The sequence below is a fragment of the Carcharodon carcharias genome, chromosome 16, assembly GCF_017639515.1.
Source record: "Carcharodon carcharias isolate sCarCar2 chromosome 16, sCarCar2.pri, whole genome shotgun sequence".
NCBI classification, from domain to species: Eukaryota; Metazoa; Chordata; class Chondrichthyes; order Lamniformes; family Lamnidae; genus Carcharodon; species Carcharodon carcharias.
Window position 1 is genome coordinate 84460114 of NC_054482.1, and position 26837 is coordinate 84486950.

Consider the following 26837-nt stretch of genomic DNA (forward strand, 5'->3'; position numbering starts at 1 on the left):
GATAAAAAACCCAGCTGGGGCCTGGGTATTGCAGGGTGCAAGCAAAGTGTTCTTTCAACTCTGATTCCCGCCAAGCTTAAACTGATAAGATGCAAGTCTCACCTTTGTACTTGTTGTAAGGCTCTTGTCTGAAAGTAACTGGGCACCTGCAGCACAAGTTGCAAGGTGAGCATATTGGCAATCTCAGTGAGAGAGGTATGATGGTGATTGATGCGTGAAATAGAAAAATTCACACTGAAACAACAGGGGGTATTGCTGATATTCAGGCTGAGCAATGGAAGCTCTATTCTGTACATGGCTGTACTCTAACTGACCCAGAAATACTTGATACAACCCACAAACTACATTTTCCTGATATTTGAGCCAGTATCTTCTCTCTCTTATTTCCTTTACAAATAAAAGGCTGAATAAACAAATAAACAACTGGATCATGAAGAAAGGAAATTGCTTTGAATAAGATAGAAATTTGATTTTATTGAATCTCAGAACTCGTGTAATTGGTTTAGTCAGAGTCTTGAAATGGATACAATTTAAGTGTTATTTTAAACCTTTACTGCTTATCAGTCATAGTAAACAGCTGACAGTGTCAAAATAATTTGCTTTTTAGGCACCACTCAAGGTTTGCCTTGATATTAATGTGGCGGTAGCAAGTCACATGCACAAGGAGCTCTCAGTGCTGTGTTAATGTGTTTCACACTGGCATGTAGCATTTCAGTTTATTCTATAAATCACTTGCATCCCACACTAATTATTAGAGCTATTGGTTTACAAATGACTGAATAAGTATTTTCTGTTACCTTGGATTCTGAGATTTCTGAACTAGTGATTTGGGGATTGCCCTCCATGATTACAGGAGTTGATTTTTTTCCCTTCGGCTCTGCCATGCGGTTTTGAGGTGAGTTAAGATGGTATGTGTGGGTGTGTGGGTGGGTGAGTAGGAGTGGTGTGAACTGTCAGGTGCAGCAGGTCAAAATTGACCCAGAGATGTGTGAAGACTGAAACACAAGAGAAACTAATCTTTAACCATCTTACATTCCTGAAACGCAACAAAGAGAATGCAAGAAGGAGGAATCTAAATGCAATGGATGGGACTACCTACACTACAGAAAGAAGTTACAGAAACAAACAATTGTTATTCTAATTGGTGAGTTACAGTTACAAGTCAGCAGAAGTGAGTGGTCAGGATGATGAATAACAAAAGGTAGATCTAAATGAAGAAGGATCTTCAGCCTACTTGACACCATTCTTCCAGAACATTAATCTACAAATCTTCCATTGCAGTACTTAAACATCTTAAATAACTCCAGTTTTCTGGTTCCAACCATTCTTCCTGATGGTCCATTCCAGTTGTTGATCATGCTCAGTGTAACCAAATACATGCTGACATCTGTACCTAAATTTGTCCTTTACAATACTAAAATTCTTCCCTGGCACATCTGAGACTATTGTTTGAGGTTTGCTTTTTCTGTCCAATAAAATGTCATTACATATAATCATATAGAAATGACAGTACGGAAAACAGCTGGTCTGCACCTGCTGCTATTTACTCTTATCCTGCTCAGGCTGCCATAGTCATGTCATATGCCTGTAAAACTTATTAGGAAAATGGACAATTTATCTATTAAAGGACAGCCTAAAATATGGTCTGTTACCTTAATAAAATGGATTCCAGAGGGTGAAGTGACTTATTTTGTGGTTTCAATATAGACAAAGATTAGCTCATGTCTGAACATGTCCTGGAAATTCATTAAGATGCAAACAATCTTGCCCAGGTGTTGATAACTGCCCTTCTCCATTTCAATGGAAGAGCCTTGCTGGCCCCGTTAAGTTAGGATTTCAAATAAGGACATTCAGGAGGGTAGTCATGAGCGGAATGTTGATGGATTATCAAACAACTGCCATTCTGTGACGAATTGCTTAGCCATCAACCTATTGTGTGGACAATGCATCAATACTGTAGTCACATATCAGAAACTGGCTTGTGATAACAAATATCTTATTCATTCTAAGAGCCAGAGATGGTTAGTCTTAGATACGAAGGCCAGAGAGAGGCCATCTCTTGCCCAGCACGAGAGCCTGAAAAAAATCCACCACAGGCAGAGAAATAGGGCTAATTCATTTTATCTGAAAGATTATATTTCTTCAATATACAAAGGTTTGACCACAACTTTGACTGAAAAGCCAGAAACCTGCTATTGTTAGGAGCATTACTGTGAGTTCATTATTAGAGAGCTCTGACCTTCAAGGAGACACAGAATCTCAGGACTTTAAGTAATCTAAATGCATGTTACATCTTCAGAAATCATCTTTTCGTGTGCGTGTACGTGTGTGTGTTTGTGTGTGTGTGTATGAGGGGTGGGTGTCTGTTGTGGACATTTTGGGTGTTGAGAGAAATAAATTTATCCTTTTTTTATTTAAATTTACAAGAAAGTCCATTTTGTGTCTGTTCTTTAAAGTCACAGCGCTCAAAAAAAACACACTCCCTCTCTAAAATACATCTTGTGGCGGTCAGTTGAGAGGTGAGTAAAGGGAGAAATTATCCCACATCTCTCCCCATCCATAACAAGGCCCTCTTCCCTCCCCAAAGGGGCTAATGTTAACAACTTTTAACAAAAATGCTATTGATTTATATTTTTATATATAACCAAGATCAACTCTGTATAACAGCTCACAACATGTTCAGAGTAGTATTTTTTTGTATTCACTCACGGAATGTGGGCTTCACATGTGTGCCCATCCCTAGCTGCCCTTGAGAAGGTAGCTGTGAAAACTGAGTGGCTTACTAGGCCATTTCAGAGTCAATCACATTGCTAGAGTCACAGGTAAGCCAGACCAGCAGATTTCCTTCCCTAAAAGGGATCAAGTGAACCAGATGGGTTTTCACAACAATTGACAATGGTTTCATGGATTTATATTGAATTTCGATTTCACCATCTGCCATTGTGGGATTCGAACCTGGGTCCCTGGAGCATTACCCTGTGTTTCTGGATTACTAGTCCAGCAACAATACCACTACGCCATCACCTCCCTTCAATATCTGTGTATCCAGATGTTACATTCAACTGTGATGCCAAACTATTTGAAGACAAAGGTGCAACAATCTAAAATTGACAAATACATTTTCATTTGACAGCGGTCATTACAAGCAACAGTTAAACTCTGAAAAACCTCAAGCAATTAGATTGCTAGGCTTACATACACACAGCTGTATATTAGTAGCAGAACATTGAGTTGTTCATTACATGAGACACCAATCCTGTCATTATAAAATAGCATATCATTTGATTTACTGTGATCTGCTATCAAACAATAACAATGTCTAGCACATATATCCAGTCCATCACATTTGAAGTGCTACCTTGAAATATTCTATGTCACATTTAAAAATATTCTGAAGTAGCAGCTGGGGTAACTCAGAATGTGAAAGTTATCCCAGAATTTTAAATATCTTAATTGACAAAGCAGTCAGACTGTCAGGAGCTAGGACTGAACTTACAAAATCGCACTGTTTTGAAAAGAATAGAAAGAAAGGAAGGGTTCTGTCCTGCATTCTGTAAAACAGTCAAACCCAAGTCTCACAAGAGTCGTAAATTGTGCATTACATGATACATGATGTGTTCTTACAAAATATGTGATCAAACTTATCATGAAGAATAGCAGAGGAGACATGCTAGGACATAAAGCATTTAAAAAGGGATAAATAATTGTTGAAGGAGAGGCTTCAATGCTAATACACAGCAAGAAATATTGAGATTAGAGATAGACACAATTAGTGAAAATATGAAAATAGTGAAACTATTGGCAAGGGAAACATCCTTGAGGCAGAAGTTGGATAAAAGTTGAAACCCAAAGGGATATAATACGATTTAGTAAAGATAGGTCTAATAAGCTAGGCAGAAGAGTAGCAATAGTGGCCGTTATCAAAATCATGGAGACAACTCGGCAGAAGATTAGAGAGACAACTTGTTGCCCCCATTCAACACTTCATGAGTCTCTACACATTGCACTCAATAACATGAGAAAGAAATATCTGTTAGCAAATTTTGTGAATCAGGGTGAGGCAAGCAAGAAGAGCATAATGCCTTGCAACATAATTCTAACAACAGTACTTTGCTAAATCAACAAACTTATTAACCAAGAGTATTTGTGTAGTCTACTGTAGCAATCATTTCAAGATTGAAACAGCTGCTGTGTTATGACATTCTCACCCCCCTGACTTTCAATGGTCATGACTTTTGGAGAACACGGGAGCCAGCAGGATACTAATTTTTACTAATATACACTTAAAAAGCGCACTAATTAGAATACTCATGGTGATTATTTCTAGAGAAATTTTAAAGTAATTTACCAAACAAGAGTATTCAATGGGTCCATAACTGCAGGAGGACAAAACAGCCAAGTTGATGGCACTCCCTCTTGTGCCTTTAAAAACATCTAACGACAACTTAATCAATAAGTACATTTGCAAAAGTTTGCATTGTAGCCAGTATGGTGGTCTCAGAGTGCACTACTTGCAGCACAGTGTCTCTGGCTTTTCCCCAGGACTCCTAGTTGAGGAGATAACCTGTCCACTAAATGAAAATGAACAAAATTAAAGAGGATTTGCACCAAACTGTTCCTTTGATAAGTGACAAAAATAAGACAAAAAGAAGAAAGAAGCTCAGTTGCACAGAGGTACACATCTCCTGTAGATAAAACTTAATCCAGGATTTAGCTACAGAAGCAATACAAGCTTATTCAAGACATTGTGATAGAAACAGTAGGAGCAAGTATAAAACAGAGTCAAATGAAACAACAGAGTAACCACAAATGTATACACTGATTAAATCTTTCAGAGCTGACTCCCACACAGAAATAATATTCCATTACCAGTATCGTTAAAAGTGAGCTTTCATAATTGTTATAAAATATATTGACACAATTGCTCAACTGAACCAAAATAATTAACTGAAGAAGAAAAACTTCTTGTAACAAAATGTGACTTATAAAATACCTTGAAAGAGATAACAAATTCTCCATATTTGGCCCTTGTTAGCCTTTGAGATTGAGAAATAGTAAAGAAGCCAATGTTACAGAAAAAGAATAACTTAGACTATATTGCATTTCACATCAGTTCTATAATTAAAAATATAAGGCTAAAAACCTGCAAAAGTAACTGATAGGCAATATGTTCAGAATGTCAACAAATCTGTAAGGCTGTAACCATTATCATATAAAAGAGCCTTGGATAGTTCTAATCTATAGATCTATAAGTTTATTCTTTTCTGTACAAGTGGATATGGTAGTTACTGTTATGTGATTGTGCTGTAGTCTTTGATACTTTGCAATAATAATACCCAATGTAAATCCAAGACTGAAGGTTGGGGAGAAGATGAAGTAATGGCCTTTTCGCTGAGCTTAAAAATGAGACCATCATAAGGTGAGGTTGAAAGAAATCAGGAGGAGGAAGAAACAGAGAAAATTGTAATGAGTTTTTCTGTAGCAAGCTTCTTTTGTAAGCTCACTGCAACACAATAATTCAATATAAATGGTATACTACATATAGTATATAGTAAATACACCATAGCAGAGTATTTATGGTTCCGTAACAGGCCTGGGATTGTGCCAAATAAAGTCTATAAACTTATAATTGTTGGTCATGATGTTTATTCATTTAAACTTTAATAAACCTCCAAGTGTTTGACTCTGTATTTTGAAACACTTAAGATCATAAGAAATGGGAGCAGGAGTAGGCCATTCAGTCCATCAAGCCTTCTCCTATCTTCGATAAGGTCATGGCTGATCTGATGGTGGCCTGTCCTGCAATATCCTTAAATCCCTTGCTGTTCAAAAATTTGTCTAATTCAGCCTTGAATATATTCAATGGTCCAGCCTTCATTGTTCTCTGTGGAAAAGAATTCCAAAGACTATTGACCCTCTGAGAGAAGAAATGCCTCCCCTTCTCTGTCTTAAATGAGAACCATTGTTTTTAAACTGTGCCCCCTAGTTCTGGGGATTCCCCCATAAGAGGAAACATCCTTTCAACGTCTACCCTCTCAAGACTCCTCAGAATCTTATATGTTTCAATAAGATCACCTCTTATTCTTCTAAACTCCAATGAGTATAGGCACAACCTGCTCAACTAGCCACTTAAGACAAACCCTCCATCCCACAAATCAGGCTAGTGAACCTTCTCTGAACTACATCCAAAGAAAGGAAATTCCTCCTGAAGAAAAGAGACCAAAACTGCACACACTACTCCGGGTGTGGTCTCACCAATGTCTTGTACAGCTGTAGCAAATCCCATCCCCCTTGCATTAAAGGCCAACATTCGATTTGCCTTCCAAATTACTTGCTGTACCTGCATGCCAACATTTTGTGATTCGCATACCAGAACACCCGGATCCCTCTGTACTGCAGCATTCTACAGACTCTCTCCATTTAAATAATATTTTGCTTTTGTATTTTTCCTGGCAAAGCGGATAACCTCACATTTTCCCGCATTATACTCCATCCGCCAAAAGTTTGCCCACTCACTTAACCTGTCTATATCCTTTTGTGGAGTCTAAGTGGAATCGTCCCAGATTTTCACTAAGTGTGGTAATGGGTGAGGAAAATGACGTTTTATCCAACGGCTGCAATGGTGGCTTCTCACGCCATATCATCCCAAACTTGCTGCATTAATTATACATTCCTGTGAAACACACCGTTTCAATGGTGGGCAGGCTCTCATTTGCCTGCTACACCATCACCTCACCATTTCACCATACTTAAAGTGCAGCTGCACGCACACCTCTCAGTGCTACCAGCCCAGGACTGCTGCACAGAAGACATGGCCCTGAAAGGCACGAAAAGTACTGCTCCCCCCCACTTCAGTGACATGTCCCTCGAGCGCCTCTTAGACACCGTGGAGGCCAACTGTGATGTCCTCTATTCCTACTCTGGCTGTAGGATGGGCAGCAACATCACCAGTCCGGCTTGGGAGGCTGTGACAGCGGTGGTCAGTGCCAATGCCCTGCAAAAGAGGACAGCCACCCAGTGCCACAAAAGGATGAATGATCTCTTCCGTTCTGCCAGGCTAAGTCACTCTTCTCATAACTCTTAACTTAAACACTCACAAACCCATCACACATCCACAGGATCCTCACTCACGACCAGTTCAAGGGACGTCACCATTCACTCTCACACGCACACTTTCATTGTCCTCACCAGTCCATGGGTTCACTAACCACCCACACATGCCAGGCATACTTATCATCTGGCCTGGCAGACATCCTGATACACTCTCCCCATCTCTATTTTTGCAGGACAAGCTGGCACACAAGAGGGAGAGGTCGCAGACTGGTGGAAGAATGCCTGAAATCAAGGCCCTTACAGACTTTGAAAGCAGAGCCATCCAACTGGCTGAAGAGGATCTCCATTATTCCTGTGCTGACAGTGAGGTCTGCAGTGCTCTACTAAGTGAGGATCCAGCAGTGTAACATCCATCACACAGCTGTGCTGAGAGTGATGTGTCCTGGTTCACAGGCCAAGGCCATGCACTAATATCTCTCCTTGCTTCCGTAGGCACATCTGGGAAACAGCCGACAGAGTCCACAAGCCAGAGCCTCCAATCAAGCCCTAAGATACCGCGGAGGATGAATATGAAGGCATCCTCTTGAGGTTCCATCACAGTGCACACCCACACCCACCACCAGCACATAGACACACACCTCAGTGGGACCTAGCTTTAGAGTAGCCTCGGGATCACAATCTGGTGAGCACATCACATTGTCTGATCCATAGTAGGCGGCGACAGGGTCTTCCTGGGTGTCCGGCAATCAGAGGACTGCTGGAGGCCAGAAATTTACTGAGTCTAAATCAAATGAGCAGCCTCTGGACTCGATCATGTCGCAGTTGCTGGAGCTACAAAGGCAAGTTCGGGAACACTGGGCATGGTTGTCCGCTGTACTCCTCAGATTGCAAAGCGCGATGGAGGAGTCTGTCTGCCTTCAGGCTAAGGTGATAGCACCGGCATGCCAATGCACTGGTAGGATGGCGGTCGCCAAGGAGGAGTGTCGTTTCTGCACTGCTGCATGGGCTGAACTCCATCCCTGACGCCATAGTTGGCCTCCAACAGTGTCAATGCGAGAGGGAGGTGGGACAGCTCGATCTCACTCCAGCTTCCCCTTCTCCTCAAGTAGTCAGCCAGGGACCCTTGGGTACCCATAGGGAGGAGGATCAGCAGGAGTACACCCAGTGGCCATCCACCCTGGTGACCCCGGGATGTGTCCAGACCATCCAAATTCCCTCTTCCTCTGACCCCAGCAGCTCCAGCTTCACAGCTCGAGGAGGGAGTCACTACCACACAGCAGGGCCCTCCAGGTCTCGGCCCTTTAGAGGGCGCCTGTCAAGGTCATCACAGACAGGATGTAGCAGTCAGCAGGCTGCCTCCACCTCTGCTGTGAACGTCCAGGGAGCACCAATACGTAGCGGCAGGGTTAGAACGGTTACGAAGGTATAGTTGCACAGCCTGGGCACCAGTGTTAATCACTTGTACATACCGTTCACTATTATAAATAAACTCTCAACAATGTCTCCATGCCTATGGCTCCTTGTTCTGATGAGCAGTGTTTGTGTCACTCAGATGTGAAACATTTCTGCACAAGATAAAGGCAGGTGTCTCAGTCCAGGGCCTCTTCCCTGTGCTCTGTGCATCCTTCAGACCAAAGTGATGATCTGGTCTCACACTCCCAGGACACATTAGTGATGCCTGCACCTCAATGGTGCTTGCCATTGCTGCCCGAATGTTGTAGGCGGGTTTCACCAAGTTCCATCATTTTCTTTGTGTGCCCTCAGCGCCTTTAAGGTGGGGCTGCCCCCATCTCTTCAGCATCTGTGACAAATGACACTGTGCTCCTGAAGGGGTCAGGTGCTTTTCAAGTCTCATGGTTGCATCTCCATGATATAACACTGATCACTGAGCGCAAGTGAGCTGCCCTCAGACAATCTGGAGTCAAATGTTCATGGATGCAATGTGAGGATCTATGGGGTCTCCACACTGCATGTCGTCATCATCCTCTGCAAATCTAGCAGCTACAAGGGGCTCCCAAGCGTCTGCCTCATCTGACCAGTGCGAGGGTCTCATCGCTGTCATCATCGCCTTCGAGGACCTCCTCATCCTCATCCCTTAATGTCCTCCCTCATCGGAGGAAACCATCAGCTCCTCCTCAGCTAGCTCCTCTCCACGTTGCAGCGCCAGGTTGTAAAGGGCGCTACAGATGACAACGATGCCTGACACCCTCTGTAGACTACATTGCAGGGCTCCACTAGACCAATCCAGGCACCAGAACCTCATTTTCAGCATCAAAACGGTTTGCTCCACCAGGTTGCGAGCTGCAGCATGAGCCTCGTCATAACTTCGCTCTGCTGCTGTCTGAGGCTACCGCAAAGGTGTCATCAGCCACGTCCTCTGCGGATAGCCCTTGTCCCTGAGAAGCCAACCCTGCAGCTTCTGTGGACCCTGGAAGATGTCAGGGACCTGTGACCAACTGAGAAGTAGGACTAATGGACACTCTCTGGAAACAGTGTGCAGACCTGCAGGATGTGTTTGTGGTGGTCACACACCAGCTGCACAATCAACGGATGGAAGCCCTTGCAGTTGACTTAATTGACCACTTGTTGCGATGGAGATCTGAGTGCCACATGAGAGCAGTCGGTCGCATCGTGCACCTGTGGGAAACCTGAGATCTGGGCAAATCTAATTGCTCTGGCATCCTGGCTCTCCTGGTCCCGGGCGAAATGCACAAAGTTGTGTGCCCTCGTGAAGATGGATTCCATGACATCATGGATGTATTTGTGGGTGGAGGCTTGCGATATCCCACAGAGGTCACCTGTGGAGCCCTGAAAGGAGCCTGTGGCATAGAAATTGAGCGCCACTGGCATTGGATGCCCTCCATGTCCCAGTGGTGCTAAATCCTGCAGCAGGTGGCAGATCTAACTGACCAGTTCCCCAGACATGCATAGTCTTTGGTGACACTGGTTCTCAGACATCTGCAGGAATGAAAGGCGGTGCCTATAGACCCTGGGTCTATTTAGGCACCGACCAGCCATGACTCATTATGGCTCTTCAGCAGTGAGTACAGGAGTCCCAACCACCACTTCTTCCTGAGGATGTTGATCCTCCCTCTGTGCAACCAGGTGCCTCTGGTGCTCTCTTTTCTGTTGTCTTCACTCTCTGTAAGCCACGAGGCATACAGCTAGGTCACCAGGCTCCATGCTCCTGATGTACTCCTCCTGCAGTACGAAAGAGAGAAACTTAGAACAGTGTTCTAAGAACCTGTCTTGGTTAAGTCTGAAGGCCCCTTAACGAATCCAAGAGAGTGCTGGCCTCTACTTGATGGCCAGAGTTTAGTGCACTGCATGGCTGCCCGAAACCCCACTTTCCTCCGCCCCTCTCCACCTGACCAATTGGCAGCAGCTTTGTCCATTGGACTGCATGCTGTGCTCTCAGCTCAGGCACAGGCATTCTCCTAACCCACACTGCAAGGCTGCATTTTGAGCTTGAACCATGGGGAAGTTGGCCCAAACTGGGATGATGACATTGCATGGGGCTGTAAACGCCTCCACCAGTGACTGCTGCATGACCAGCTTTAGCAAGGAGATTGTGCAATGTGCCCAGTCATCCAAGTGTTCTGTAGTCCACTAAAACACTCATTAGTTTGCAGTCTGTGACCAAGGGGTGAAAAGCTCTGGAGCACTTGGTGGCAATTTCATGCCACTGCGTTGCTTGAGTGGACAGATAAGCTAGAGACCTGACTCCACGCATATCAATGTGACTGTGTCTGAGCTGTCTCAGCTGCAGAGGAACGGTCACTTTATACAAAGTCTCCCTAATGCGTGGCCACTTCCCTCCGCTGCAATCCCACACATGCTTGTGCACTACCTTCAACCGCAGGGCAGGCCCTTGCCCACACATTCAACGTGCCTCAACCACAGGGCAGCCCTTGCCCCTCTCTCCCCCCCACCAACATGCCCCACCCTTGAAGTCCAATAGGCGACCCTCACAAGCGTTGCACAATGTTACTGTGAACTCACCTCTGTGTTCCCCTCAAAGTGCAGCTCACCAAGTCCGCGCATTAGGTACACAGTTGTGAAATATGTCGGCGGTGGGCTGACTATCCTGTGGGTGGGGGTAACGATTCTGGTGGGCTAACCTTATAATATGTAGGTGAGGTTCCTGACATCCAATGGCAGGAAACACGGCCTGCCTTCGACGGGCTGGGCAGACGATCACAAACTGGTTTCACAACATCTTAAAACCGATTTCTGGCCTTCTCACCACCGAGCACATCCGACACCAGCAAGCACGGAAAATTCCACCCTTTGTATCTACCTCAAAACTTGTTTTCCTACCTATTTTTGTGTTAGAAAATTTGGTTACAATACAGTCGGTCCCTTCGTTCAAGTATTTAATATAGATTGCAAATAGTTGAGGCCTGTGCATTGATCCTTGTGGCACTCTACTAGTTACACTTTGCCTCATTGAAAATAACACATTTATCCTGACTGTTTCCTGTTCATTAGCTTCTATCAATGCTAATACATCACCCCCAACATCATGAACTCTTATTTTCTGCAGTATCCTTTTATATGGTACCTTATTGAATGCCTTTCGGAAATGCAAATACATGACATTTACTGGCTTCCCTTTATCCACCGTGCTTGTTGCATCTTCAAAGAACTCTAATAAATCTGTCAAACACAATTTCCCTTTCACAAAACCCTGTTAATTCTGCCTGACTGTATTAAGGCTTTCTAAATGTTCTGCTATTGCTACCTCCTTAATAATGGATTTAAGCATTTTCCCAATGATATATGTTAGGCTAACGGGCCTATAGTTTCCTGCTTTGTATCTCCCTCCTTTCTTGAATAATGGTCTTATATTTAAAGTTTTCCAATCTACTGGAACCTTTCCAGAATCTAGCGAATTTTGGAAGGTTACAACCAATGCAACCACTATCACTGCAGCCACTTCTTTAAGACCCTAGGATGCAGGTCATCAGGTTCAAGGGATTTGTCAGCCTTTAATCCCATTAATTTTCCTAGTTGCTTTTTTTAGTGATTGTGATGATTTTAAGTTCCTCATTCCCTTTTGTCTCTTGATTTTCTTCTATCCTTGGGACTTTTTTGTGTCTTCGACTGTGAAGTCAGATACAAAATACTTGTTCAAATCTCAGCTAATCTAATGTTTCGCATTATTAATTCCCCAGTCTCATCCTCTAAGAGACCAATGCTTATTTTAGCTACTCTCTTCCTTTTTATATGCCTGTAGAGCTTTAACTGACTATTTTGATATTTTTTGCTAGTTTTCTTTCACACTCCAATTTCTCCCTCTTCATTATGTTTTCTCATCATCCTTTGCTGGTTTCTAAAATTTTCCCGACCTTCTGGGCTACCACAAATCTTTGCAGAATTATACACCTTTTCTTTCAATTTAATACCATCCCAATCCTCATTAGCCACAGACACTGCATCCTTCTTATAGAGTGTTGCTTTCTCAATGGAATATATCTTTGTTGAGAGCTGTCTGACACTGCTTCTCAAACATCTTACCTTTTAGCCTCTGTTCCCATTCCGCTTAAGCCAACTCTGCTTTCATACCCTGTCTCTATTTAAATTTAAGGCACTAGTTTCAGACTGAAATTTCTCACCAATGAACTGAATGTGAAATTCTATCATGTTATGGTCACTCTTATCTAGAGGATCCTTTATATGAGGTCATTAATTAATCCTGTCGCACTAAAATTACCTGTTCCCTGGCTGGTTCCAGAATGTATTGTTCTAAGAATCTGGCCCAAAATATTGGCGCAATTATTCTAAAAGTACATTCTGAACACTCTCAATAATAATTGAGAAATACTGGAAAGCAATTAATTGATTTAAAGACAGAATTGAATTTCAGTTATATATGAATCTATAAATAGCTAAAATATACCTGTTTATAAAATGCCCTCATCCTACATCCAGCCCGTAATGCATGAGAACTTAATTATAAATGTAGTAATTTCTTGTTTATGCTCTTCAGGTAGGTTACAACTACTTTTTTCACTCTATCTATTTCCTATCTGTGCTTAACCCTAGGAACTTGCACCTCCACTTATTGAAAAGCAGAAGTATTGCAAATACCATCCTTGGGTGCTCATCAGAAGACCTGCAAGCTGGCCAAAACTCCACTCCCCCCTTCTTAGAGAAACATATCACTTCCAGTTGGCCCCTCACTAGAGCAGTGTGGTGTTCAAAACTCACACATACAAACATACGAATTAGGAGCAGGAGTAGGCCACTCGACCCATTGAGCCTGCTCCACCATTCAATAAGATCATGGTTGATCCGAGTGTAACCCCACATTCCTGCCTACCCCTAATAACCTTTCACCCCCTTGTTAATCAAGAATCTACCTAGCTCTGCTTTAAAAAAATTCAAAGACTCTGCTTCTACCAACTTTTGAGGAAGAGAGTTCCAAAGACTCCCAACCCTCAGAGAAAAAATTTCTCCTCATCTCTGTCATAAATGGGTGACCTCTTATTTATAAACAGTGACCCCTAGTTCAAGATTCTCCCACAAGAGGAAACATCCTCTCCACATCCACCCTGTAAAGACCACTCAGGATCATAAAGGTTTCAAATAAGTCTCTTACTCTTCTAAATTCCAGTGGATACAAGCTTAATCTGTCTAGCCTTTCCTCATAAGACAACCCGCCCATTCCTGGTATTAGTCCAGTAAACCTTCTCTGAACTGCTTCTCATGCATTTACATTACATAGTGCCATAATAATAATTTATAGAATGTAAAGATGGTTTTGGAGTCATTACAGCACAGAAGGAGGCCATTCGGACCAACAAGTCCATGCTGGTTCTCTGTAGAGAAAGCCAGTCAGTTCCGTTCCCCGCTCTACCCAGCTAGTTTTGCAAGTTTATTTCCCTCAAATGCCTATCCAATTTCCTTTTGAAGTCATTGATTGTCTCAGTTTCCACCATTATACTTTGATTATTTTAACTTTTTTGCTTTGGCCATTATTGTCATACAATGTGATGCCACTTTTAACATTTCATCAACTTGCACACACAAATCCTTTACACCTTTTATTTTCAGCCATTTATTTCTCCATCTTGCAAGGCACACGCTTGCCCTTTCGGATTCTAAATCTCTTTGAATGATGTACCTGTTCTCTTAACATGATGCTTTCACAAACAACTTGGTGTATTTGGCAAACAGAGACTACTTACAATATGTCCATTGAGGCCAATACATATTATGAGCAGCAGGAATCCGAGGACAATCTCTGGGAACCCCACTGCCCAGCTACAACTATCTTCATCAACAGGTAGCTCACTGGGACAGGGCATTTAGAACTTCAACTCACTGTGATAGAGGATGAAAATTGTGCCTGCCATTCCCCGCATGGCAAGTTCTTAATCTCAGCCGTGCCTTTACGGAAGGCACCAAGTAGTGGACGAGTCACCCCAGACCCTCTTGTGCATCTCCTAGCTGGTAGTTAACAGATCAGCATTGTCAAAGGGCTGGGAGTAGGATATCTGCCCACCCTCTCAGCCAGGTTATGATCCATGTTGCATGGAAACCTAAAGAGGGGAAGGGGAAAAAATATATTCTTTAATATCACAGTGAGGAAGGGAAAACGTAATTCCCGATTCTGATTCATGCCACTTCACGTTTGAGTTCGGGTGGATTGATGAAATTGACAGCGATCTCAATCTGGAGTTAGGAAATTATTTCCCACCACATTATGTTAATACATATAATTTTCTGTGCCACCATAGAGAGAATAATTAGTAAGACAAATGTTAAAGAAATATATCGGAAACCAGCTCTTGATACAATTGTTTTAGGTGGCAAGTAAACCAAGCAATTCACTTAAGGAATGATCTCAGGTGCCATACAGTAGCATAGTGATGTGGATTAATAATCCAGAGGCCTGGACTAATTCAGGGAATGAGAGAGCAATTCTCACTAGAATAGTGAGAATTTGAACTCAGTTTAAAAATTTGGCAATAAATAAAAAACCATCAGCAATAGTGACCATTAAGCTGTTGTATTGTTGCAAAATGATTCACTAAAGTTTTTTCGGGAAGACAACATGCCACCCTTCCCTGGTCTGGGCTGCATATGGCTCCAGTCACACAATATCATTGACTCTCAACTGCCCTGTAGAGTAGCCGAGCAAACAAGTAGGTTGCATCAAACTCAGGGCAGCTGGGGATGAGCAATAACTGCCAGTGGCGCCAACATCAAAAGAATGAATGAAAAAAAACACTTTTCTCTGGTTGAAAACTCACTTTTAAAGTGTACTTCCTGCACTAGATCATCCAGCCAAATCCATTTTCTACTAAGGTGTGGCCCCAGGCCCCTGCTAGTGACATTCTGTACTGTACATGGCCACCCTTCTCTGTTCCCTTTAAGCTATCAGCCTCTCTATAACACAATGCATAAGTACACAATAGAAAAAAAAGAGCAGCTAAACAAATTGACTTGCAATTTATGTCATGCCTTTCATATCTTCAGGAAAATACTTTGCAGGCAATGAAGTGTTTTTGAAGTACAGTTACTGTTGTAATGAGGCAAACACAGCAGCCAATGCATAAAGGGTGGCCCCACAGATAGCAATGTGATGAATAACCAGTTAATCTGTTTCAGTGATGTTGATTAAGGGATAGGTTTGGCTAGAACACTGGGCAGACACCCTACTTTTCGATAAAATGCCATAGGTACAACTGAACAGAAAGATAAGGCCTTGATTTAACATTTCATCCAAAAAAGATCTCCGACAATGTAGAATTCTTTGAATGCAACACTGAAGTCTCAAGATCATGAGGATTAAATTCCATACAAGTTCTCTCAGTTGCTCTGTATCTTTAGTAGAAGCACCACAAAATTTCCCAAAAAATGGCTTCAAACACAGATTACAGTTTTTCAGGGATTTTCAGGGTTCTTCCCTCAAAGTTACAGGAAATAAGCCAGAGCACCCCAGTGAAAATTAGCTCCCTGTGTATTTACCACTGTAGGGGAGCTTGACCCCCCATCCATCTGACTCAGATGAGAGTACTATCATTGAACCAAGATGGCATCAAAGGTACTGAAGAACTGCTGTATTAATGGAGCTGCCATTCTTCAAATGGGATATTAAGCCAAAGGTACGTGGGGCTAAAGATGGATATTACAGATCCCATGGCACTGTTCAAAGATGGCCAGGGCATTCTCAAAACACACAGGCCAATATTCCTTCTTTAATCAACCAAAAGCTATTTCACCTCACCTTTTGTGTGGTTTTGGTATGAATAATGTGGCTGCTGTGCTTGCTTACGTAACTTCACTGGCTGCACTTCAAAAGTAACTAACTAATTGTGAGGCATTTTGGGGCATCTTGAGCACTGATAATGTGTGTTATATCAATGGTTGGTCTTATTAACCATTGGTTCCCACCGGGCAGTTCGCCAAGTTCGGCTCAATACTGGTTAGAAATTTACAAAAACTTGATCAATTGTGCATATCACAAATAAAAAGATTTAACACAGAACATTTGTTCTAACCTACCATATTCCTACACATTCCTGAACAACCAATCATTGCAGCCACCCTTCTTCTCCTTTGCAACAATAACAGACACAAAAAAAATATTACTTGGGACTGGGGTCGCCTGTATTATGCAAACTCAAAGGACTGTCAGTGTACAAGGCAATTAAATAGAATTGGATTCACTTGAATAGCCATTGCCAATCAAGTGTAGGGCATCCACAAACAATCGGTACCTTTACAGGCATGTCAAGATGTTGCTCTGATTAATGAAGCTTTAAAAAAACTAAAGAAAAATAATGCTTTTAGTGTAATGCACTCCTCCTAAACTACTTTTGAAAATATTTCCTACCTGCTAAGAAAAAGTCTGTTGCCGTATTTTCTGAATGTTGCAAAAGCATCAAACAGCAGGCCCAATTCTTCACAAGTTAAATATATTGCTTTTAAATTCCATGTGAAAGGCAGGCCAGTAGCAGGGTAAGGAATTCTCCCAGCTGGCTGCCATAACTTCAAGCATTCGCCTTTGCCAAAGTTAGAGGCCAATTTAGAAAACTCCTGAGAAAATTTATGGTTAATATGAATAAGAAACTGGGGGGGGCCTGCTTGTTGGTGCTGACTCATATTGCCACTGTCACTGGAGAGCAACATTATAGTAACATCCAATGGGATTTTATAAAAGAGTCTGCTCACAGGCTGTCTCTGACCAGCGATTCTGAACCATAAAACACAGGAAAGAGAGAAAGTAAGGAGTAGCATTGCCAACTGTATGCACATCTCCCTTTATAACATTTTGGATAGCGGTAATTTACATTTTTCCTGTTATCAATTTCCACCCTCCCATTTTAGATTATGTGAAAGAGGAAACTAATCTCAGTTTCTGATGAATCCAGCACCCTTTTTTATTCCTGGACGAGAACCATATACTGGCATTCTTTGGAATCAATACCAGCAGAGTAATTGGATTGAAAGTATTTCCTTCCTGCAGTGAGTTACCGCAGAATTAGGGCAGAAACGCTGCACTGATCCAAGAGACCTACAACTTGCAACTAAGTAAAAGTGATGCATCAAACCTGAAGAACCTGGAGAATCTCTAAAATTTTGATCTTTGATGAAGACAGACTACAATATCACAGAGAAAGAAGATAGCTCAAGTATTTGTTCAATACTTAGTGCTTATTCAAAGATTATGATTAGTGTTTTGATACTCAACAGCATAATAAGGGCTAGAGTTGTGAAACCATAAGGAGGAATCATGTAAAACAAATAGTATGAACAGCTTATGACTCATAATTTGCTCCAATGAAATCCTTAGCTTATCGTAAGACATAACTGCCTCAAAATAGGACTATATGATTGGGTACTTACCTGGTTTATAATATAAATCCCATAGTTGATCTTCTGTCTGCGGAGAATGGGGTGTAAGTAATGCAGCCAGAACTTCAAGTGATGTTCCCTGTGCCTGAATGGAATTATGATGGCAACTCTTTGCTTAGCGATGCAGTCTGAAGGCTTGTATTTGCCACCCTCTCGTACATCTGGGTTCTCTCGCTGAACCTTCTCCATTGTCATCAGGGAGTTGAATTCTATGAGCAATCTTCCAACTGCAACATAATTTAACAAAAAGGAAAAGCTGTTAATTCCCACACATGTATTTGCAATGAAAGTTTTTCCTTTGTTAAGAAACCATAAGTAAGGCAGCAAATCAGTAAAGCTCACAGGCCAACAGTCTGGATTTTCACTTACCTGATCCATCAGGAATGGAGGTGGGGTTGTGGAGGTAGGGGCAGGGGTGCTGTAAGACATGGGGAACCCTTAAGTCTAAATTCTCCTACACTTGTGGGTGCCCAATTGCAGGGGTTTCCCAGGCAGGTACACTGGATCATGAAGGCACTTGTCTCTTGGATCCTACAAGTTCCCCTCCAAGCCACACACCATCCTGACTTGGAACTATATCACAGTTCTTTCACTGTCGCTGGGTCAAAATCCTGGAAGTCCTTTCCTAACAGCACTGTGGGTGCAGCGGTTCAAGAAGGTGGCTCACCACCACCTTCTCAAGGGCAATTAGGAATGGGCAATAAATGTTGGCCTAGCCAGTGATGCCCAGATCCCGTGAATGAATAAATAAAAAGATCCAGTCGCCCAACCAGGATGTAATTGCTGAATTTCCTGAGGCCAGGGAAACCCAGCCAGACATAGCTAAATTCAAACAATTGGTCACCCACCTGCCTCTCACCCCCATTAAAGCCAGAATTAGGTGGATTTGGGTTTGGATTCTGAGGACTTGAGCTAACCCCCCTATCATCACCAGCTGACCCAAACTTGCCTGTTTTCTGTGGTTAAAATTCCCTGGCTACTAGGAAGAATGCAGTAGCAAGCCCAAGGGAGTGACTCTACATGTTACTTTTCAAAGCAGCTTGTTTCGAAATGCAAATGGAAATGTGGATTATTCAGGGATATGCTTCGCTTCATAATTTAACCTCTTTATTGAAATAGGACAGTAATAAGCTGAAATGTAGCTGTCCACATGGATTCAGAATCATTCTGTTGTTCTCTGAACAGGCTGCTTCCGCTACTTGGTGTAATTCTGCTTAAAATATCATTGTGATCAACAAACACAAGAACAATCTCTGGGGACTTCATTACCCTCCAGACTAGTCAGAAGTACTAACATTAACAAACAACTCTTAGAGATTGGGTATAAGAGGTTTAACGCACTATCGAGGGGAGGCGGTGGCATAATGGTTTTGTCACTGGACTGGTAATCCAGAGACCCAGGGTAATGCTCTGGGGACCTGGGTTCCAATCGCAAAATGGCAGGTGGTGGAATTTGAATTCAATAAAAATCTGGAATTAAAAACGTCTAATGATGACCATGAAACCATTGCTGATCGTTGTAAAAACCCACCTAATTCACTAATGTCCTTTTGGGAAGGAATTCTGCCGTCCCTACCTGGTCTGCCCTACATGTGACTCCAGACCCACAGCAATGTGGTTGACTCTTAAATGTCCTCTAAACAAGGGCAATTAGGGATGGGCAATAAATGCTGGCCCAGCCAGGGACATCCACATCCCATGAACGAATAAAAAAAAAATACAGGATAGAAGTTCCTAACACTAGCTGTGGCATCGAAGAGTAACCTCATACTGAACAAGTCACCCAAGATTCTCTTGTACGTCATCTTTGCCAGACAGCAGCATTGGCAGAAGTCTAGAAGCACATTGTCTACCCAGTCTTATGTGCCTTGTCCCAAGTGGTGATGGAAAATATTGCTCTGCAGAGCTACCAACATTCATTTCCCTATCTACATCTCCAAAATGCAGTTTGAAAGTGACAATCTAGCAACAATAAAATTAAAAAAGGCAAAAGAATGAAAGCAGCTCTACTTTAGTGAGCCAACTTCAATAACTTGAATTCAACGTACTACATACCACAATATCATCATTAGTATCCACATCTGTTAGCTGCACCCCCAATACGATGCTCTCAGGACTAACAGTTTATTGTTTGATAGTACAGAACTTGAGCATTGCTGAAAAAAGAGCCATACTGTCAAAGCTTTTCATCTTGCACTCATCAGGACAGATTCACAAGAATACCAATTGTAAAGGGAATAACAATTTACACTGCTTGAGAAGAGAATTGGCTGGCAAGTGAATGTTGACGTAGACTAACAGTTTCTTGTATGAAGCTACCAATTCTTCACTTTATATTTAAAGCAGACATTACAAGGTATTCATGATGATGCAAAACTCAAAAGAACGCAGAGAAATGTTTTCCTCCCAAGGATTAAAGGAATAGAAATTAATTTCTATCACATAATAAAAAGTCCATTATATTTCCTTCCAATTCAAACTCCATAAAATGTGCTCGAAATACCTCCCAGTCTGACTACAATAGGACTTGAACACGAACACTAAGCTCCTGGTCAGTATATATAGTATAATGATGTGGGATATCTTATGTTGTATTGGGCTAGGTGTTTTGATTTTACAGATATTGCATTCAATTCTGCTGTTCCCATGTTTTGCTTAATGTGTGCAAGAAGAAGAATGGCCTCATGGGATTTTAGCTGAGCACATTATGCAAATCATCTAATTAAGTCAGAGCTGGTTATGTAAATTGTGTCACCTACATAGTTAAGATAAACTTTGGGGCCACAGCAACTGTGCAAATTATTTATTCCCTGCAAATATTTCTGTCAAACACAAGCATCATTAACTAAAATTCAATTTACAATGACCAAAGCCCACACTTAAAATATTGTCCATGACAAGTTACAAAATTGGCAAACACATTAAATGTTACAAAAGTAAATTAATTCGTCTTTATTTCCCTCAAATGAATAATACCACAAAATGAATTAACCAATTAGGTCATTGGATATTTTAACAAAAGCAGTTGTCGGATTGTTAAAAAAGTACTTCCTGCTGTTCTGTATTTCCCAGCAGTTTACTGAGGCTTCTGACAAGAATCTACATAAATAATTCATTGCATCCCTTGCAAAGTCAAATATGTGGAAAATCTGCAATTTGTTATTAAATTTTGAATACCTCACAAATGTTCAATTCTTTATTTACCTTAGACTGTATAAAACTAACAGGCTTAAATGGATTGTGACAGGGACTGTGACAGCATCTGTTGGATGATCACACTGACTAGGGGCTAAATTTAATGGCCATAGCTGTGGCCCCATAGATCGGCCAGGAATCTTGGAGCAGCTCTGCTTCATCTATTCTCAGAATCCCTGATGCAATTTAATGGCCATCAGGCATTAAATACCTGCTGTCGAGGTTCCCATGCCTTTAAAGGTGAAGGTTGATAGTGCAGGGCAAGGGGGTTCTTTTAGCAAATCAGCCCAATCCGCAGGGGGATGCGGAGTGGTGGATGAGTGAGAATTAAATTCCGCTTCATATCATTTTCCTGTTTTCTTTTTGGCAATCTTGTAGTGAATCTATCAAGACTGTCTAATTTTTTTGAGCAACTTCCTATGGCTGCACAAAGCCAAAACCCACAGTGATGGTAGTGTCCTGTTGTGTGGTCAAGTAAAATTACCATCATGAAATTTGCCTGGTGGGAAAATGATAGGATTGGATTGATGCCCCTTTCAAATTGATGTGATGTTACTGACCACCAATCCTGTTTGAGGTATACAATAGGTGGCCAATCCACTCCAAACTGGTCAGTTTCCCACCGGAAAACTGGTAAAATCAGATTGGCAGTAGTAGCCTACATGAGGAGCTCATAGAATGCTTTCAAGATAGTTTCTTAGAGCAGAATGTTCTGGAACCAACCATAGAGCAGGTTACATTAGACTTGGTATTGTGTAATGTGACAGGATTAATTAATGACCTCAGAGTGAAGGCACCCCTAGGTAGCAGTAACCACAATATGATTGAACTTTACATCCAGTTTGAAAGGGAGAAGAGTGGGCCTAAGACTAGTATTTTGAACTTAAATAAGGGCAACTATGTTGGCATGAAAGCTGAGCTATCCGAAGTGAACTGGGATACTAGGCTAGAGGATAGATCAATAGAGAAGCAGTGGCAGATATTTAAGGGAATATTTCAGAATGCTCAGAATAAGTATATTCCTATTATATACAGAGATAAAAACAAAAAACTGCAGATGCTGGAAATCCAAAACAAAAACAGAATTACCTGGAAAAACTCAGCAGGTCTGGCAGCAGCGGTGGAGAAGAAATGAGTTGATGTTTCGAGTCCTCATGACCCTTCAGCAGAACTAGGTGAATCCAAGGAGAGGGGTGAAATATAAGCTGGTTTAAGGTATTGGGGGTGGGGGGGGCGGTTGTTGGGTGGGGGGAGAGAAGTGGAAGGGGGTGGTGTGGTTGTAGGGACAAACAAGCAGTGATTGGAGCAGATCATCAAAAGATGTCATAGACAAAAGAACACAGAGGTGTTGAAGTTGGTGATATTATCTAAACGAATGTGCTAATTAAGAATGGATAGTAGAGCATGCAAGGTATAGCTCTAGTGAGGGTGGGGGGAGCATAAAATATTTAAAAATATTTAAAAATAATGGAAATAGGTGGGAAAAGAAAAATCTATATAAGTTATTGGAAAAAACAAAAGGAAGGGGGAAGAAACAGAAAGGGGGTGGGGATGGAGGAGGGAGTTCAAGACCTAAAGTTGTTGAATTCAATACTCAGTCCGGAAGGCTGTAAAGTGCCTAGTCGGAAGATGAGGTGCTGTTCCTCCAGTTTGCATTGGGTTTCACTGGAACAATGCAGCAAGCCAAGGACAGACATATGGGCAAGAGAGCAGGGTGGAGTGTTAAAATGGCAAGTGACAGGGAGGTTTGGGTCATTCTTGCGGAGACCATCTCCTCTACATTGGAGAGACCAAACGTAAACTGGGCGACCGCTTTGCAGAACACCTGCGGTCTGTCCGCAAGAATGACCCAAACCTCCCTGTCGCTTGCCATTTCAACACTCCACCCTGCTCTTTTGCCCATATATCTGTCCTTGGCTTGCTGCATTGTTCCAGTGAAGCCTAACGCAAATTGGAGGAACAGCACCTCATCTTCCGACTAGGCACCTTACAGCCTTCCGGACTGAATACTGAATTCAACAACTTTAGGTCTTGAACTCCCTCCTCCATCCCCACCCCCTTTCTGTTTCTTCCCCCTTCCTTTTGTTTTTTCCAATAATTTATATAGATTTTTCTTTTCCCACCTATTTCCATTATTTTTAAATCTTTTATGCTCCCCCCACCCCCACTAGAGCTATACCTTGAGTGCCCTACCATCCATTCTTAATTAGCACATTCGTTTAGATAATATCACCAACTTCAACACCTCTGTGTTCTTTTGTTCTTTTTTTGTGACATCTTTTGATGATCTGCTCCTATCACTGCTTGCTTGTCCCTACAATCACACCACCCCCTTCCAATTCTCTCCCCCCACCCAACACCCACCCCCCCCCACCAACACCTTAAACCAGCTTATATTTCACCCCTCTCCTTTGATTCACCTAGTTCTGTTGAAGGGTCATGAGGACTCGAAACATCAACTCTTTTCTTCTCCACCGATGCTGCCAGACCTGCTGAGTTTTTCCAGGTAATTCAGTTTTTGTTTTGGATTCCCAGCATCTGCAGTTTTTTGTTTTTATCTCTGTATATAATAGGAATATACTTATTCTGAGCATTCTGAAATATACCCTTAAATGTCTGCCACTGCTTCTCTATTGATCTATCCTCTAGCCTAGTATCCCAGTTCACTTCGGATAGCTCAGCTTTCATGCCAACATAGTTGTCCTTATTTAAGTTTAAAATACTAGTCTTAGGCTCACTCTTCTCCCTTTCAAACTGGATGTAAAGTTCAATCGTATTGTGGTCACTGCTACCTAGTGGTGCCTTTGCTCTGAGGTCATTAATTAATTCTGTCACATTACACAATACCAAGTCTAATGTAACCTGCTCTATGGTCAGTTCAGATGATGCCGCTTTCCAAAACGGAGTTTCTGACATGTCTTCCTTCTTCTTTAACCGAGGTGTTCCCCCATTGTGGTTGACAGGGTCTCAACCATGTCTGATCCATCTCCCATACTTCTGCCCACGCACTTTCCCCTCCTTCACAGAACCATGACAGGGTTTCCCTTGTCCTCACTTTTCACCCCACCAGGCCTCTATATTCAAAGGATCATCCTCCACCATTTCTGCCAACTCCAGCATGATGCCACCTCTAAACACGTTTTCCCTCACCTCCCCCCCACCATCAGCATTCTGAGGGACTGTTCCCTCCGGGCCACCCTGGTCCATTCCTCCATCAACCCCAAAACCTCATCCACTTCCCACGGCACTTTCTCATGCAATCGTAGAAGGTGCAACATCTGCCCCTTTAGCTCCTCCCTCCTTGCTGTCCAAGGGTCCAAACACTCCTTTCAGGTGAAGCAGTGTTTCACTTGCACCTCCTTCAATTTGGTCTACTGCATTCGCTGCTCCCAATGTGGTCTCCTCTACAATGGGGAAACCAAATGCAGACTGGGTGACCGCTTTGTGGAACACCTTCAGTCTGTCCGCAAGCATGACCCAGACCTTCCTGTCATTTGCCATTTCAAAACACCACCCTGCTCTCATGCCCACATGTCCGTCCTTGGTCTGCTGCAATGTTCCAGTGAAACCCAACACAAGCTAGAGGAACAGCACTTCATCTTCGGATTAGGCATGTTACAGCCTTCCAGATTAGTATTGAGTTCAACAACTTCAGACCATGAACTCTCTCCTCCATCCTCACCCCTTTTTTAAACCACTTTTTTCTACGTTCATTTTTATTTTTTATTCACTTATTTTTATTGTTATTCATTTATCCGTGGTTTTATCCCCTTTTTTTAATTCCCTTTCTATCCTGTTTTCTATCATTTCTTTCCCCCACCACTGTCCCTCCCTGCACCCCATCCCATCCCATCCCCAAAAGGGCCATCTGTTACTTGTACCATGTTGTTCTTTCACACAATGCTACCCATTTTCTTTCTTACCTTTACGCCATTATCAGCACCTTTTTTAACCCTTACCACTGCCATTAACATTCCCTTTGTCCTTTAGTTCATGACACCTTTATTAATCTCTCCTTTGCCCCCACCTATTGCTGGCTTTCTATCCAGCTTCACCTGCTCCACCTCCCTTAAACAGTATAAATTTCATCACATTTCCACTTCTCTTCAGCTCTGAAGAAGGGTCATACGGACTCGACACATTAACTCTGTTTTTTCTCTCCACAGATGCTGCTAGACGTGCTGAGTTTTTCCATCATTTTCTGTTTTTGTTATAGTGGAAAGCGCAGTCAGGTTCAGAAGACCCCATAATTCTAAACCTTTGACTAATTCAGGCCTGCAAAGGGAAATTCAGACCTTTGCTACTCCAGACACACACCACTATATAAAACAAAAAAACTGCGGATGCTGGAAATCCAAAACAAAAACAAAAACAGAATTACCTGGAAAAACTCAGCAGGTCTGGCAGCATCGGCGGAGAAGAAAAGAGTTGACGTTTCGAGTCCTCATGACCCTTCGACAGAACTTGAGTTCGAGTCCAAGAAAGAGTTGAAATATAAGCTGATTTAAGGTGTGTGTGTGGGGGGCGGAGAGAGAGAGAGAGTGGGAGGTGGAGTGGGGGTGGTTGTAGGGACAAACAAGCAGTGATAGAAGCAGATCATCAAAAGATGTCAACAACAATAATACAAAAGAACACATAGGTGTTAAAGTTAAAGTTGGTGATATTATCTAAATGAATGTGCTAATTAAGAATGGATGGTAGGGCACTCAAGGTATAGCTCTAGTGAGGGTGGGGAGAGCATAAAAGATGTAAAAAAAAAATAAATAAATAAATAAATAAATATTTTTTTTTTCTCTTTTTATAATGGAAATAGGTGGGAAAAGGAAAATCTATATAATTTATTGGGGAAAAAAAGAGAAAAGGAAGGGGGAAACAGAAAGGGGGTGGGGATGGGGGAGGGAGCTCACGACCTAAAGTTGTTGAATTCAATATTCAGTCCGGATGGCTGTAAAGTGCCTAGTCGGAAGATGAGGTGTTGTTCCTCCAGTTTGCGTTGGGCTTCACTGGAACAATGCAGCAAGCCGAGGACAGACATGTGGGCAAGAGAGCAGGGCGGAGTGTTAAAATGGCAAGCGACAGGGAGGTTTGGGTCATTCTTGTGGACAGACCGCAGGTGTTCTGCAAAGCGGTCGCCCAGTTTACGTTTGGTCTCTCCAATGTAGAGGAGACCACATTGGGAGCAACGAATGCAGTAGACTAAGTTGGGGGAAATGCAAGTGAAATGCTGCTTCACTTGAAAGGAGTGTTTGGGTCCTTGGATGGTGAGGAGAGAGGAAGTGAAGGGGCAGGTGTTGCATCTTTTGCGTGGGCATGGGGTGGTGCCATAGGAGGGGGTTGAGGAGTAGGGGGTGATGGAGGAGTGGACCAGCGTATCCCGGAGGGAGTGATCCCTACGGAATGCCGATAGGGGGGGTGAAGGGAAGATGTGTTTGGTGGTGGCATCATGCTGGAGTTGGCGGAAATGGCAGAGGATGATCCTTTGAATGCGGAGGCTGGTGGGGTGATAATTGAGGACAAAGGGGACCCTATCATGTTTCTGGGAGGGAGGAGAAGGCGTGAGGGCGGATGCGTGGGAGATGGGCTAGACACGGTTGAGGGCCCTGTCAACGACCGTGGGTGGAAAACCTCGGTTAAGGAAGAAGGAGGACATGTCAGAGGAACTGTTTTTGAATGTAGCATCATCGGAACAGATGCGACGGAGGCGAAGGAACTGAGAGAAT

The 26837-nt window shown here is 42.5% G+C and overlaps 1 protein-coding gene across 4 annotated transcripts in view; it reads right to left on the reverse strand.

Annotated features, from left to right (window-relative positions):
- The window catches only part of b4galt2 (UDP-Gal:betaGlcNAc beta 1,4- galactosyltransferase, polypeptide 2), a 405565-nt gene that overhangs the window by 162255 nt on the left and 216473 nt on the right, over positions 1–26837 (reverse strand). For all 4 annotated transcript variants that reach the window (XR_005945547.1, XM_041208715.1, XM_041208713.1 and 1 more), the window contains one exon: positions 17914–18149. Coding sequence is in view for 3 of the 4 variants with exons in the window: in XM_041208715.1 (XP_041064649.1) it covers positions 17914–18149 (236 nt within the window). In the remaining variant the exon portion in view is untranslated. The remainder of the gene's footprint in view (positions 1–17913; positions 18150–26837) is intronic.